This window comes from Alosa pseudoharengus, unplaced genomic scaffold (assembly GCF_046254945.1).
Source record: "Alosa pseudoharengus isolate Yale_2024_CS ecotype anadromous, Long Island Sound unplaced genomic scaffold, YU_APseudo_1.1 YU_APseudo_1.1_scf_8, whole genome shotgun sequence".
In the NCBI taxonomy this organism is placed as follows: Eukaryota; Metazoa; Chordata; class Actinopteri; order Clupeiformes; family Clupeidae; genus Alosa; species Alosa pseudoharengus.
In genome coordinates, this window is record NW_027468870.1 from 34,193,970 (window position 1) to 34,207,843 (window position 13,874).

General features: G+C 41.6%; 2 protein-coding genes across 2 annotated transcripts; both read right to left on the minus strand.

Moving 5' to 3' along the window:
* Positions 1 to 215: 215 nt before the first annotated feature.
* Positions 216 to 6,197, minus strand: hinfp (histone H4 transcription factor). Its single transcript, XM_076274453.1, has 11 exons — positions 6,127 to 6,197; positions 5,595 to 5,642; positions 5,246 to 5,413; positions 4,918 to 5,144; positions 3,963 to 4,074; positions 3,710 to 3,862; positions 3,455 to 3,532; positions 2,999 to 3,119; positions 2,771 to 2,909; positions 2,292 to 2,416; positions 216 to 1,762 (listed from the first exon to the last, which is right to left on the minus strand). The coding sequence occupies exons 1-11, from the start codon at positions 6,137 to 6,139 to the stop codon at positions 1,402 to 1,404; spliced, it is 1,545 nt and encodes a 514-aa protein (XP_076130568.1). The 5' UTR covers positions 6,140 to 6,197; the 3' UTR covers positions 216 to 1,401.
* An 878-nt stretch (positions 6,198 to 7,075) lies between these two features.
* On the minus strand, positions 7,076 to 13,583 carry dpagt1 (dolichyl-phosphate (UDP-N-acetylglucosamine) N-acetylglucosaminephosphotransferase 1 (GlcNAc-1-P transferase)). The gene is made up of 9 exons (XM_076274417.1): positions 12,763 to 13,583; positions 12,274 to 12,394; positions 11,697 to 11,910; positions 10,772 to 10,918; positions 10,165 to 10,249; positions 9,364 to 9,552; positions 9,170 to 9,257; positions 7,891 to 8,046; positions 7,076 to 7,561 (listed from the first exon to the last, which is right to left on the minus strand). Exons 1-9 carry the CDS (start codon positions 12,915 to 12,917, stop codon positions 7,496 to 7,498), a joined length of 1,221 nt encoding a protein of 406 aa, XP_076130532.1. The 5' UTR covers positions 12,918 to 13,583; the 3' UTR covers positions 7,076 to 7,495.
* Between the last annotated feature and the right edge of the window lie 291 nt (positions 13,584 to 13,874).

The window sequence follows — 13,874 nt, forward strand, 5'->3', positions numbered from 1 at the left end:
ACCTGAGTGCCACTCTGTTGACCTAGTGGTACAGATCATCGATTGGATTAGTGTCAGTATTAAAGCGTCCTCGCTTGCTCTTACACTCCCTCACTGTTGTTTGTCCAGCCAAATCATCCTCACATCCGTGCCAATCCATCTGACACTGATGACCTGGTGGACTCTTCTAATGAAATGAAATGAAATGAAATGAAATGAAACAGGGGTAATGACAGTTAGTTCAAGATAGAGTTTATTCAAAACAACTCCATCTCCTCTGAGGCTGATGTGGTTCTCAGAAAGTTATTTTAGCACAAAATAAATAAATAAACAAATACTTCCACATAACGGTGATGTAATAACTGTATTATACATTGAGCAAAAACCAAAACACCTCATCAGTAACAGATGTTGGAGGCATACATGGCCAGATTCACATTATCATTTCGTCACAGTGGAGTTAAAACATAAATGAGTTTGAGTCCCACTATAACCTTTACTCTATGGTCTTCCACTTTTGACTGGGGGGAATTAAATGGAATTGGAACCAATTCAACCAAACATCAAACACTGTTTAAAAAATCAGAAAATGGCTGAAAATCACTTCAAGTGCACACAAATCGCTTATTCTCTTGTATAAGTGCAATTTTCTTCAACATATTTACACATCAAACCCATGCCAACCAAGTGCCTTTGGAAAACTGCTGGCTTATAATTGCCAAGAACATTAGCTAAAAAAGCTAAAAAAAATGAACAATTTAGAACAATAGGAACTAGTGTCACTTCAAACAGTCCATCAATAAGTATTCTTCTGTGAGAGAGGCAAAAGGAAGAATTGATAAACTCATCAAGAACTGACGAAAGCTGTGGAAGCTATGAGCTGAGTAAGCTGCTGAGGACCAGAGCTTCAGATGCTGCGCCCTACTGGAACCATTAACTCTTACAGAAGACCTGAGCTTCCATGGGAGCAGAATGTCTTCAGTCAATTAAGTCAAGCACCTTTTTCACCAAAAAAAAGGACAAAGAAGCAGTTGGACATTCCAGATTCTGACTGCTGATAATGCAACCTCTGCATCCCAGAGAAGTGAGGAGCCGATACTTCCCATGAGCCTTCCTTATTGAGCCTTGGAACAGTGGTCCTAGCTTGGGACTGCCAAACCCGAATCTCAACTCTGTGTCTGTAGAGATCATATTATAGTCACTCACCTCACCAGAGAAAAGCTCAGTCTGCATGCTCTGGCCAGCAAATCAGTCATCTATAGTTGTAGTCTAGTGATTGATCCAACTGCTTTCAATAGAATTTGCATCACTCACTCACTTGCCACTTCAAGTGGAGATCAAACCATCTGGACAAATCCAAAAAAGGCAATGACCACAGTGAAACGCTGGGTCTGCCGCCTTCATAACCCAGCCTCCGGCACCTCACACCACCTCCATGCCCAGCTGCTGTGCTGTGTCCTGCAGCCGCCTCATCACCGTGTCCTCCTCCGCTGCCTGGGCCTCCGGAGAGCTTCCCTTCAGCATGACCAGGAGCACGTTGTCCCCCTCCTCCGGCCTCACCCTCTCCTCCGCCCCACAGTCCCCCTCCTCTTCCTCCTCTTCGTCAGATACATCCTCTCCGCCCGCGGAAGACTGCGGGCCACTCCCGTCGCCCTCGTTCTGGGCGGGCTGGTCGGAGCAGTCCCCCTCGGCCGGCCTCTCCCTCATCAGTTGCTCGGTCAGCTCCACACTCTCGTAGCGAATCAACTGCAGTCGCATGAAGCCGTCCTCGTGCTCCTTGTACCTTTGAGAAGAGAGGGCAAGATGAAACAAAGTGATATTTCACAGGAGATGACACAGACACAAAAACACCCATATCATCCCAAAAATCCATTTAAACTCTAGGACTAATGTCATTCATTAAAGAACCTGTAAACCAAAATGGGAGACTTTAACCATTTAGACCATTAAACGGGACATCAGAATTTAAAGATTAGTAACACAGTTGAGTGAACACAGTTGAGTGAACAGGTGGACAAATCCCAGAAAGTAAAAGCAGAGATTCTCATATGGAGGATATAGCAATTTTAGCAGTTTTCCCATTGACAAAAATGTATCAGCTAACTAGCTTTAGCTTAGGTCACATGTTACCAATTAAATCAATTCCTCAATGACACCTAGTCTTAGCTTACATAGACAACCCTTACAAAAAATAATTTAAGTGTCATAAGTGCAAGTTTTGACGAATTCCCTGCAGTTAATAAGCAGCAATACAGTATTTGGGACCCGATTGGGACAGATTTGTTAGCATTACACAGAGATGTTAAGAGAACCTGAATCTGGGGTGTCCTGATGGCCATTTGAACTGGTGTTTCTTGCGCAGGTGGGCTGTGAGGTTGTTGCCTCTCGTGAAGCACTGCTCACACACATGGCACTTGTAGCGTGGAGCAACATCACCCTACAGAAGACAAAACCAAAATCAGATGCTGTATTGTCCTTTAAAGAGGAAGTCTTTTATAAATGTCAGTAATTTCAGATGCTGTATTGTCCTTTAAAGAGTCTTTCATAAATGACAGTTATTTCAGATGCTGTATTGTCCTTCAAAGAGGTAGTCTTTCATAAATTACAGTTATTTCAGATGCTGTATTGTCCTTTAAAGAGGTAGTCTTTTATAAATTACAGTAATTTCCAATATTTGCTTCATGGCAGTTTTTTACCATGTTGTCTGAAAGCATAATAAGAAAAATTCAGCATATTGTAAATCTATGCTCTCTGTGTAAATGCACCAAATGAACATCATTATGTGTCTGACCTCGTGCACTCTTTTGTAGTGCGACTTAATGGACTGCATGGAGCGGGTGGCGTAGTCACAGTCCTCATAGTCGCACTGATAGGCTGGCACACTACTGTGTGTATCAAAATGTTTCCGCAGGTCGATCAGGTTCTTACAGCTAAAACATAAACACAGAGCACAAAGGCAAGATCAAGCCATGCTCTGTCAGCCATTCTGTGGTAATGCTAATCTCTTCACCAGACTGACCTGTACTCGCAGTAGTCACAGCGGTAGGGTTTCTCGTTGCTGTGGCGGAACTTGATATGGTTTCTGAGTGAGGACGGTGAGGGGCAGGTCATGTCACAAAAAGGACATTTGTAATGGTTCACTGAGAGGGGGGAAACAGAAGCCATTACCCCCTGAAATTTGTTTATCTAGGACTTCCTAAATCTCTGCTATGACGAACCAAAAAGTTTCATTCATGACATCGTAAAACCTGCTGCAGCCTTTGGAAACATGGTTTACATTGTCTATAAAGTTCCAGGTGCTACTTGATTTACAGCAGTGCAAAATTGTGAAATACAATAATGTTATTAGTAATCCCTGCTCAATATTGTTGATGAAGAAACAGGAACAGGAGGTTTTTGCTTGAGTAATTCCTTCCTACACACATTACTAATAATGGTTAATGTCATTTGATTCATATGGTAATGCAGATCTTACCATGGTTTCTCATGTGGTCTCGGAGAAGTCTCTCGGTAGCAAAGCGCTTAGAACAATGAGAACACTGGAATCTCTGGCCTGCAAAGGTTATTATACTCCACATAAGCAGTAAGTAGGCAGAGTTCAATGAACCTCCATTTCCAAGAAGTAATAGAGCAAATGGCTAAAAAAGGGTCTTAGAATCTTAGAAAGAGTTAACTTATGGTTAACTTATACTACTGATGGCTAGCCAGTGGTCAATAGTTCTGCTCATACCCTCAATAGTTGTTTGCCGCCGGATGTGGTCAAAGAACTTGGTGTTGTTAGCAAACATCCCCCCACAGGTCGGGCACGAGACTATCTTCTCCTGGGTGTGACTCCGCAGGTGCTCTCGCAACTTAAAGCGTCCCTTGAAGGTGGCCTCACAATCTAGAAAGAAAAAGAACCATGGGGATTGATAGTAGTTGAATTTGGTAGTCATCATATTATCCATTTGTGTAATATGATATCCTGTATATATGTTGCTAACCTTTCCAGCCACAGCAGAGAACATTCTCTTCCTTTCCATTGGACTTCATGTCCAGGGACAAGGCATGGTTCTCCACATGGCGATAGAACCACTCGGGATTGTCCATAGAGGCCTGCAAACAGAGTCAGATCAACACAGTGAAACGACATGGAAGACGACATGAACAATGGCAGAATCAAATGACATGTAGGCCTACAACATCACTTTCAAACCACAGGAAAGTCGACATAATTAACAGCAGAATCAAACGACAGGGAAGACGACATGCGCAACAGCAGAATCAAACGATACAATAGGGCACAAACTGATCAACAGTTTTTGAGATTAAAAATGAGGTGGAATTAAAACTTGACACAGACGATCGTTTTGTCAGGTGAGAAATGACATAGCGTAGACTTGAGCGTTTTGTCACGTCTGTCATGAAGGGAATGTTGCATAGGCAGACAAATGTTAGGTCACATCTTCAGTGGACATAAGCGGTTGACAAAATAAATAATTATGGCACAAATGGATTGCCATAGATGAAAGGCAACATTTTGTTTTTGTAGGTTTTTGTCCTTTTGTCGTACAGTCACTCATGTGCACTTTAAACTGTACCATTAAGGTGGGGCAGCCGTGGCCTACTGGTTAGCGCTTCGGACTTGTAACCGGAGGGTTGCCGGTTCGAACCCCGACCAGTAGGAACGGCTGAAGTGCCCTTGAGCAAGGCACCTAACCCCTCACTGCTCCCCGAGCCCTGCTGTTGTAGCAGGCAGCTCACTGCGCCAGGATGTGCTTCACCTCACTGTGTGTTCACTGTGTGCTGAGTGTGTTTCACTAATTCACGGGTTGGGATAAATGCAGAGACCAAATTTGGAGGCCCACGGAACAAGTGCCCTCACAGGATCAAAAGAGTATATATACTTGTACTTAAAATGTTCTCTGTTTGAAAAAGGACAAAATCCTACGAGCTCACCTCACAATGCTCCCAGGAGCAAATAAAGTTGTCAGTGATCTCGGGTATTATGTTGCGGTTGTGGAGGCCCACGGAACAAGTGCCCATGTCAGGGTGAGCCTGAAGGATATTGAGTCCCCACTGCTTCAGCTTGGTGTGGTAGCAGTGGAAGAACAAATGTCTCTGTAACTCTGCCGCACTCTCCACTGAACAGAAGCCACAGTCTCTCCACTGACACACATGCTCATCTGCATTAAACACAAAAAGTATGAACAAATCAATGTATTGTCTAAAATGCCAATGAAACTGTACTTGTGGGAGGGAGAGTGGCCTATCCATGTTTCCTTACCCACATCGTCTTCAGTGTCCATGTCCTCTGTTGACATTGCGTGGTGTTTCTCCACGTGCTTGCAAAACTCTTGCATTTGAGTGAAGGTCTCTTTGCAGGATGCCCACTCGCACGTGAGCACCAAAGAGGAGTCCTCTCTGCGAGTGCGTTTGTTGGAAGGGGCCATGACTGGAATCATGATGAAAACACATGATGAAGGCACAGAAGATGCAGCTACATCAGTTGTAACATCAGCTAAGTCTGGTGGAGACTTTGAAACAATGGTTCGTTGGGAGCTAAAGGGATAGATTATTTGATCGTGTCTTTAGACGCAACGCATCATATTCAGCAATCACTTTTGATTACTCACCTTGGTCTGTGAAGATTTGCTCAAAGTTGTTGGCGATTTCTGGTGGATCTATTGCAGTCAGTAACGTTAACGTTAGTAATGAGTCTTCAGTGTTTCTCTGCTAGTACCACACTGATGTACTATGCCGCTATTACATCCTCACGATAACACATAAGACACATGAGGCTACTTGAAGTGAGATCAAATACAACATCAAGGAAATTATAATTTGATATTTTCCCTTCAGTTCAGAGCAAGCTTGTTGATACGTATTTAAGTTACACAGTAACAGGAGCCAATTAGACTAATACATAATGGTAGATACATATTATTCGTGTTCACAACCTGTGAGTCATGTTCATAATATTGTTAGCTATCCTAGATTTCCTTGTATTTTTGTCCACAACAGCAGCACCATAACGTTAGCTAAAGACTGAACCGTCAAAAATGGGTTGAAATAGAACACACTTTACTGACTTGACCAACTTTATTACGGTCATTAATCACACATTTCGTACTAACAATGTTATGAACACTGCCTTTGCAAAGTTACCTTTTCTTAGCATTAAAATAACTGTTTTGGTTTAGCCTTCAGGTTTGTTTTACTGGTCGTAAAGACTGCCGTAAAGCATCGATATAGTACAGTACCCTGCTAAGGACAAATATAGTTTACTTAGTCGCGTTTTCTGATTCTAGCCCACTCTGTGCAGTGTAATGTATGTCAGTGCATGACACTGTCAGGTCCAGATCACCGTAGAATTGATCATTCAGGAAAACTGATTTCCCTTATTTTAGTGGCAAAGCTTGTGAAACGGTCCTTAAACACATGTAAATGTCTATGCTTTGCAAGTTATATGGGATAAAACATTGACTGTCATCCGTTGTCCAGTTCTATACAGTCAGGGATAAAAAGCCATCATTGTGGGTGTCAAGGCTGTATTTTCTGCTGTTTCATGTTTCATATTGTGAAAGAGAAACAAAATATTATGACATAGGAAGTCATAATTATGACATTATTGGGATTTCAATGAGATGGTACCTCATTATGATGTGCCTGAAAATCATTCTTATGACATAATAAACCATAATTATGACATAGGCCTATACAAAGTCATTATTGTGACCTAGAAAATATAAAAGTATGAGGTAGACAATCAGTAATTCTTATTACATAATGAGTCACAATTATCTCATGGTCATTAATGATTAATAAACATGAGGTCATGAGATGTTCATGTTATTTTGACCAATTATTTTTACCTTTACCACTGATTGTTTAACTGTCCATCCACTTGACAGTTCTAGTTGCATGTTCATGCACAGTATAACCAATAGCCTATTCACTGCATTAGGGATGGAATGAGAGATGTTTCTGGAATTATCTGTCTATTCTATGTCAATTTGTATTCCCCTTGAATCAAATTTTACCACTGGCTACATGAGACAAAGCTACGTTTGAATATGATAAGCAATGATCGATAAATATGAAATAAAATTTGAAATTATATTGTTCAGAGCACATTTATTTGGTTTGGAAGTTGTATTTACATCCCAACAGGCAAATTCCTCCAGTGTCAAATTGTCAAACCCCTACATATAAAGGGGGTTCAGACACCTTTGAGAAAATCCATATACATTTTCAGTGTATTTTGAGATAACAAATCGCTTAAAAGAAATATAATTTTCTTTACAAAAGCGTTTTCCCACTTCATGTTTTATGCATGTTCCCACCTTCACTGACTTGTTATACTGCATGGCTAATTTCACTAAATGCCACACTGCCATTGTTCACCAGGCTGGTTCTTAGAATTGCTATTTCTCAGTTCTTCTTTGAATCAAAACAAAAGCATCCAGAGAGGCCTTTGTGGGATGACTGCTGTCCTCATAGTCCATAGTGTCCACAATTTCAATTGCGCCGACATCTAAACATCGTAGAACAGCCGAACCAAGTGATAACGAATTCCAAATGCTGTAATACTTCCCAATACCTGTTTGGAGGGAAGACACAAATAACTTCATTTGGTATTAGCTAGACAACAGCCACACAGAATAGCTACCACTGGTGTGGAAATCCACATGCAGTCAACATTTGTGACTTTGGGACTTTGTGAAATTTGACACAATAACATTAACATAGCAACCCAGTGGGCAACAGAGGCAGTTCCCTCCACTATGTGTGTGTGTGAGAGTGTGTGTGTGTGTGTGAGTGTGTGTGTGAGGGAGAGACAGAGAGAGACAGGACATTCAGACAGCTCCGGCAACGTACGCTCATATAAATAGAGATTTTAGAGGCCCACATCCCAATTTGAGTACACACCTGTATCAGTAACATTATGGCAGTGAGATTCCTCTCATGGGTTGGCCCCAGGATCTTCAGCACCAGATTAATCAGAGTCATGTTGTTACACTCAATAAACTCGTCATCACCATCTGAGGAGTGCTGCACATCCAGTAACCATAACATCTCTGCCACCTACAGGAGGAGGAAAAAAATACAACTAATTTAGCACCACTAACTGGAAGATGTACAGTATATTGTACTGAATCAGTAGCCTGACGTAGTCATACTCAATTCTAGTCAGAATATGAGTCTGATACTGCTCCATTGGGACGTAATTATGGGGCGTGTTTCAACCGATACAGGGGGGGAATGCCTCTGCACTCAATTGGATAGACCTAACCAATCAGAGCAACAAAATAGCTTACCGTGAGGTGTAGGAAGAAAACACACGAACCATCCTTCTTCTCCTATATCCCCTCCGTTTTTTAAAATAATTTTGTTGAACAGTGATATGCTACAAACATGTTAAACAGCTGGGAAAGGCTGTCGCAAATCCCTCGAACAGGTGGTCAATCAGAGATTTCAAACGAACGAGGGAACATGTCGCAATGCAACAGCGCTGTTTTGAAACCAGTTTTTCCACATCTCAACTTTGGCCAAAGTTTTCAGAAATAATCGTTTTCATTACATTACATTACATTTAGCAGACACTTCTTGACCAAAGTGACTTGTGACTTGACAGCTATATTACAAGAGATTACATTGTCCCCGGAGCAACTTGGGGTTAAGTGCCTTGCTCAAGGGCACAACAGTGGAAGCCGGGAATTGAACCGACAACTTTCAGGCTACTGCACGCTAGCCCAGCTCCTTAACCACTACACTACCACCGCCAGTTTTCAGTGATACAACCTCATTAAATAATATTAATTTTCCATATAGGGTCTTAAAAACCATGTATCCTTCTAGCCACAGTGTTTTTGTTTCAAACATAAGCCTAATCAAAGCGTACTCAGATGACGTGATAGACCAGGCGCTGTTGCTCACCTGTCCATCATCGTAAAGCCTGATTTGATTGGTCCGCCCGATATAGGGCGAGCATACTTCCACCACAATGGAACAATGCCAGACCGAACTTCCCGACCTCAAATGTTGTGGGCGGGACTAAGTTCGGAATGGCACCCAGGCTACTGAATCAGTGTAACCTTTTTGAAGTATTGGGATTATGATAACAATGTAAAGTAATGTTCCTGGACTTCAGTTCACAGCTAGGATCCTTAGTAATGAAATTATGTTAATACAAGCAGGTGAAGATTACCTTGACAATCAACTGTCCTAATTTGGAGAGGTCCTTCTTTTTGAATTTTGAGTAGCTCATTCCAAGCTTCCCTGTGTCTTGATTCAGCCTACCAAGAAGATCAAGTCAGATAAGGCAAATAAGAGAGCGATCAGTACTTGAACATTTGAGAATAAATTAATTAGAGGCTGAAATGAACAGTGCAGCTCTGTCACCTGGGGAGCCGGTGTCGTGGGCAGGGCACTATGTGAAAGAGCTGAGGCAGGGAATAAATGAAGTTGATGACCTGGGGGATAAAGAAGAGCAGCATGGTCTTGCTGAAGTGACCCAGGATGCCCACCACTGCAAACGTCATCCCGGCAAAGTAACAAAATGTGTCTCCAACAAACACGGATGAGGGGTACCTGGGAAACAACAACATAAGGAACCCGTGATAAACATATGACACAAACCACTCAGGACATTTAGTTTATAGACCCTTTCAACTGCATAAACAAACATGCGAGTTCCTAAGGCATTTCCTGTGGCACTAAAAACAATAGTAAGCTAATGGTAACTTTTTGACAAACAACATTTTAAAAAACAAGTTTTAAAGTCAACATTATGTATAGTATTACGCTAAAGTCTGATTCATTTTCATTTGAAAGTATCTGCAGTGGTTTTGAACATTCCAACCGGAAATCCTCTGGGAACAGATTGAAAGGGTCTATGCAGGGCTAAAATGGATTCTCGTGTCCAGTGGTACCTTCTCAGGTAAACACAACTGTGGCAACGACAAGCCAAAGTCATATTGAATTCATAAGGACAGGGTTAATTGTTAATACTCATTTATTGGTGCTGTAAAGAAGTTCTTGGAAATGTTCCTAGTTTAGTGCACCCAGCGAAACCACACATTATGATGGCTGTTCCGTCTCTCATGGCCATGCCTTCAGAATCTGATTTGATGATGTTATTCTGAGTCATATACTGCTAAGAGCTGCCTTAAGTTGGGTTGTGGAAAATCAAAGCAGGCTTACCAGTTGTGGTAGAAAAGTGCCAATGTGGTGAAGAAGAAAGGAATCATGAAATACAGGGAGAAAACATGGTCATCTTGGTAGTCTCCTGAGAGAAAGAAAAATCACCTACAATTATGGTAGATTAAGATTCTTTTCTCATTCAAATAGTACAAATACATACATGCATGTATTTAACCTTTAGTATAGTATAGTATAGTATAGTATAGTATAGTATAGTATATACTCTTTTGATCCCTTGAGGGAAATTTGGTCTCTGCATTTATCCCAATCCGTGAATTAGTGAAACACACTCAGCACACAGTGAAAACACAGTGAAAACACAGTGAGGTGAAGCACACACTAATCCCAGCGCAGTGAGCTGCCTGCAACAACAGCGGCGCTCGGGGAGCAGTGAGGGGTTAGTTGCCTTGCTCAAGGGCACTTCAGCCGCTTTTCTACTGGTTGGGGTTTGAACCGGCAACCCTCCAGTCACAAGTCCGAAGCGCTAACCAGTAGGCCACGGCTGCCCCCATTTCTTTTCACTTTACCATTCACACACAAATTAATGATCTGGAGGTTTCAGATATTCCCAATGATTGCTATGAAAATAAGGAAAACACTTGCTAACCATTGAGTTCTAACAAGTTAAATATGATGATGGACCCAGAGATGAAGAGGGCCTGTCCTGATTCTATTCCGTTGATCCCAGCCAGGATGTTGATGGCGTTGGTACAAAATACAGCCAGCATGCCCATGTATACATAGTATAGAATCCCTGTGCACAAACATACAAAAACAAAATTATATATAATATATGCATATTCTTCATGAAAACAAATCACAGAATAGCATTATAAGGCACATAGCATCCTGTCATCTTCATCAATGTCCTGTGCTCTAGTAGTGTTTCTTAACTGGTGGGTCGGGACCCAAAAGTGGGTGGTTAAAGAAAAAATAATCACCCATTTAAAATGCTACCCTATCAGATCTGATGTCGGACCATTATTTTAATAGACTTTATTAATATGCCAGTCGTTGCCATTGACATAGACAATCATTATGTGACAGGTCATGTTAGACATCATTTTAGCTGTAAAATGACCCTGCATATATGAAGAATGTATTCACTTATGTTGAGGACAAAAACCCCAGTGTGTGGTGTGCAGTGAATTGCTGGCAGCATGAAACCATCAAATAAAAAACGGCACATGGAAACAAAGCATCCTACTGTCAAAGACAAACCTGTTGAGTACTTTGAAAGGCTACACAGGAGTTCAGAACTTCATAAATGTGCCTAACATCAGCACGTTCCAAACAAGTACAGGCACTTTGCGCATCTTACCACAGCTCACCACATCAGTTGGCTTGAACACTAAAATATGGGTCGCGACTTAATGTCCATGGGAAGTTAAATGGGTCCCAAAGCCAGACCAGTTAAGAAACTGTTCCAGTGAATACAGCAGTACAGGGCAATAACTTGGCCATCCAAATAGCCTGATAGAGACAGAGACCAGCCATTCTGGAATAGAAAGTGACCACAAGCAGAAACTAACCCAGATCCAGATGCAACCCCAGCAAGACTCGGAAGGGCTTGGGCACGACAATCACAGTGTTGCCAAAGTTGGTGAAATAGACCATGAGGAGAGGCAGAGAGGCCATCGTAGGCAGCAGGAGCTTGTGTCGCCATCGTAGATTCAGTACATCATCAGCAAAGCCCAGGAATATCATGCAGCATATGGCCAAGAGCGCACCGATAAACTGCACAAACTGATCCAGGAAAGACACAAAGACAACAGTGTGAATTCACTTGTCTAAGACATTAGAGTTACAATCAGAACTGTACTGAACAATCAGAAAATGTACTGATTACAGTGACAGTAGGGTTTACAAATATATTAATAAAACGAGAAATAAAAATAATCAATGAAGTTGGTTAAGTTGGATCGTCAACAAACTGAGGAGTCATCCATGTACAATAGTTTATGTTTTTTGGCACTTTTTGGCCATCTCCTCACTCCTCCTTTCCATGCATTCCTCCCTCTGACCACATAATAGGTATAGGTGCAGCAGATATGTATAGATTCAGCAGTCTTGGATTGAAATATTCCACTTCTGTTAAACGTAGCTCACCTCGTTGTGTGGAAAGCCTTGACACTTCTCCCCAACGAAGCAGCTGAGGAAGGGCACTGGGATGAAGCAGAAAGAGATGATGAGGAAGACCGTCCCACTGATCACACCTTGGGACTCTGGGCTGAGGGGGAGATGGATGACAATCTATTTCAGACATAGCAAAATATTTAACCTGAGCAACAGGACACCACACACCACACAACGACATTGCAAGGTCATCCAATCCAGCATAGATGACAGTAGGTGTTGTCATCTCATGACACAGATCAAAAAAGACACAAGTCCTTTAGAAATGGCTTAAGGCTTAAGTTTACCCTATTTAAACAAGTAGCCTATTGCTCGTTTTAAGACCAAACGAAATGTTTCAATGTCTTTCATGTGTTCAATGTATTCTGCGCACAACATTACTATTATAAACCGTTAGTCATTAATGGGAGAAGAATGTCAATGAATAGCCTACGTGTTTTGCTACCATGATGAGACACTCACACTTCCTTTTTTACGACTTTGTTCAGGTCCATTCCATACAGCCTGGCTCCGATGAAATGTTCCTTGAATGCTGGAATTAGCTTAAGTGTTGCCATGCAGCCCAGCGCAGACATGCAACAGTTGATGACCAGAGGGATTACTGGTATAGGAGACATTCTCTACTACTAAGGTATTGAGGTATTTAGGCTAAAAAGGTTTTATTTTAGCTATAACTGTGAAGAATTACGTTGGAGAACGAGCCAAGGAAGACACGACGTTGTTCTTCACAGTCAGATTACTTCACGTGCTAGTCACACATTTTCTCAAGAAAAGAACAAAGCCTAGGGAAACACTGAACAACATCTGTACCCCTGTATTATCATTGCTATTACTTGCAGCGCTTTTTTGTAGGTCATTAGCAAGTTGTCAGATAATTTGTAACATAGCTAGACGAAACCCACCACGTTTATCTGACTGAAACTGAAACGACGGCGATTGTATAACCTTCCCTAATGGAAAATCCCAACGCAGCCTCATTTATGAGCTTTCCGGTTAAATGACATTATTACTCATGTTAATGACACTTTATCGAAACGTTACGGTGAGTAGGAAAGGAAATGAATGGCAATGTAGGTAACGTCGATGTGTAGGAACGTTACGTTAAACGTTTGATAAAACGAGTTAGTTTGCTATCTAATATTTAACAAACCGAACTGTATGGCAATGGCTACATGTTACAAAAAACTTTTACAACAAACTAATTATCAATAACAGACAATCTGTTTGACAGCATTGTGTTTCTATCCCAACTCGTCGTGAACCAGGACAAAGTTCCACGTCTACTTCCGTCAACATTTTGGATGACTTCCGCTTATTCAAACATTTCATAATAAATGTCGAATCAATGTGGGTGTTAGAAGGACTGTAGCCTATTTGAGGTTGCAAGAGCGGTCCGTACGTGAAAGTGGAGATACTGAAACCCACTTCTGCACAGTCATATCCTAACGTTAGGGTACATTTTTTAAAAATGGGACTTTTATTTCCCCTTGAGGTGCATTCGATTGCCAAGTAGGCTAGGCCTTGTTAGCAGTGTTATTATTTGCACAACCATTAATTTATAGCCACTATATATA

What these genes read in the sequence shown, in the direction of transcription:
- hinfp (XM_076274453.1), bottom strand. An exon ending in GCGGCAAACAACTATTGAGG is followed by an intron (nt 3,533 to 3,709) that starts GTATGAGCAGAA and finishes TAACCTTTGCAG; the next exon opens with GCCAGAGATTCCAGTGTTCT. An exon ending in AGACCACATGAGAAACCATG is followed by an intron (nt 3,120 to 3,454) that starts GTAAGATCTGCA and finishes CCCCCCTCTCAG; the next exon opens with TGAACCATTACAAATGTCCT.
- dpagt1 (XM_076274417.1), bottom strand. Translation starts at nt 12,917, where the DNA reads ATGTCTCCTATACCAGTAATCCCTCTGGTCATCAACTGTTGCATGTCT. An exon ending in AAAGTCGTAAAAAAGGAAGT is followed by an intron (nt 12,395 to 12,762) that starts GTGAGTGTCTCA and finishes TCTCCCCCTCAG; the next exon opens with CCCAGAGTCCCAAGGTGTGA. An exon ending in CCACGACACCGGCTCCCCAG is followed by an intron (nt 9,258 to 9,363) that starts GTGACAGAGCTG and finishes TCTTCTTGGTAG; the next exon opens with GCTGAATCAAGACACAGGGA.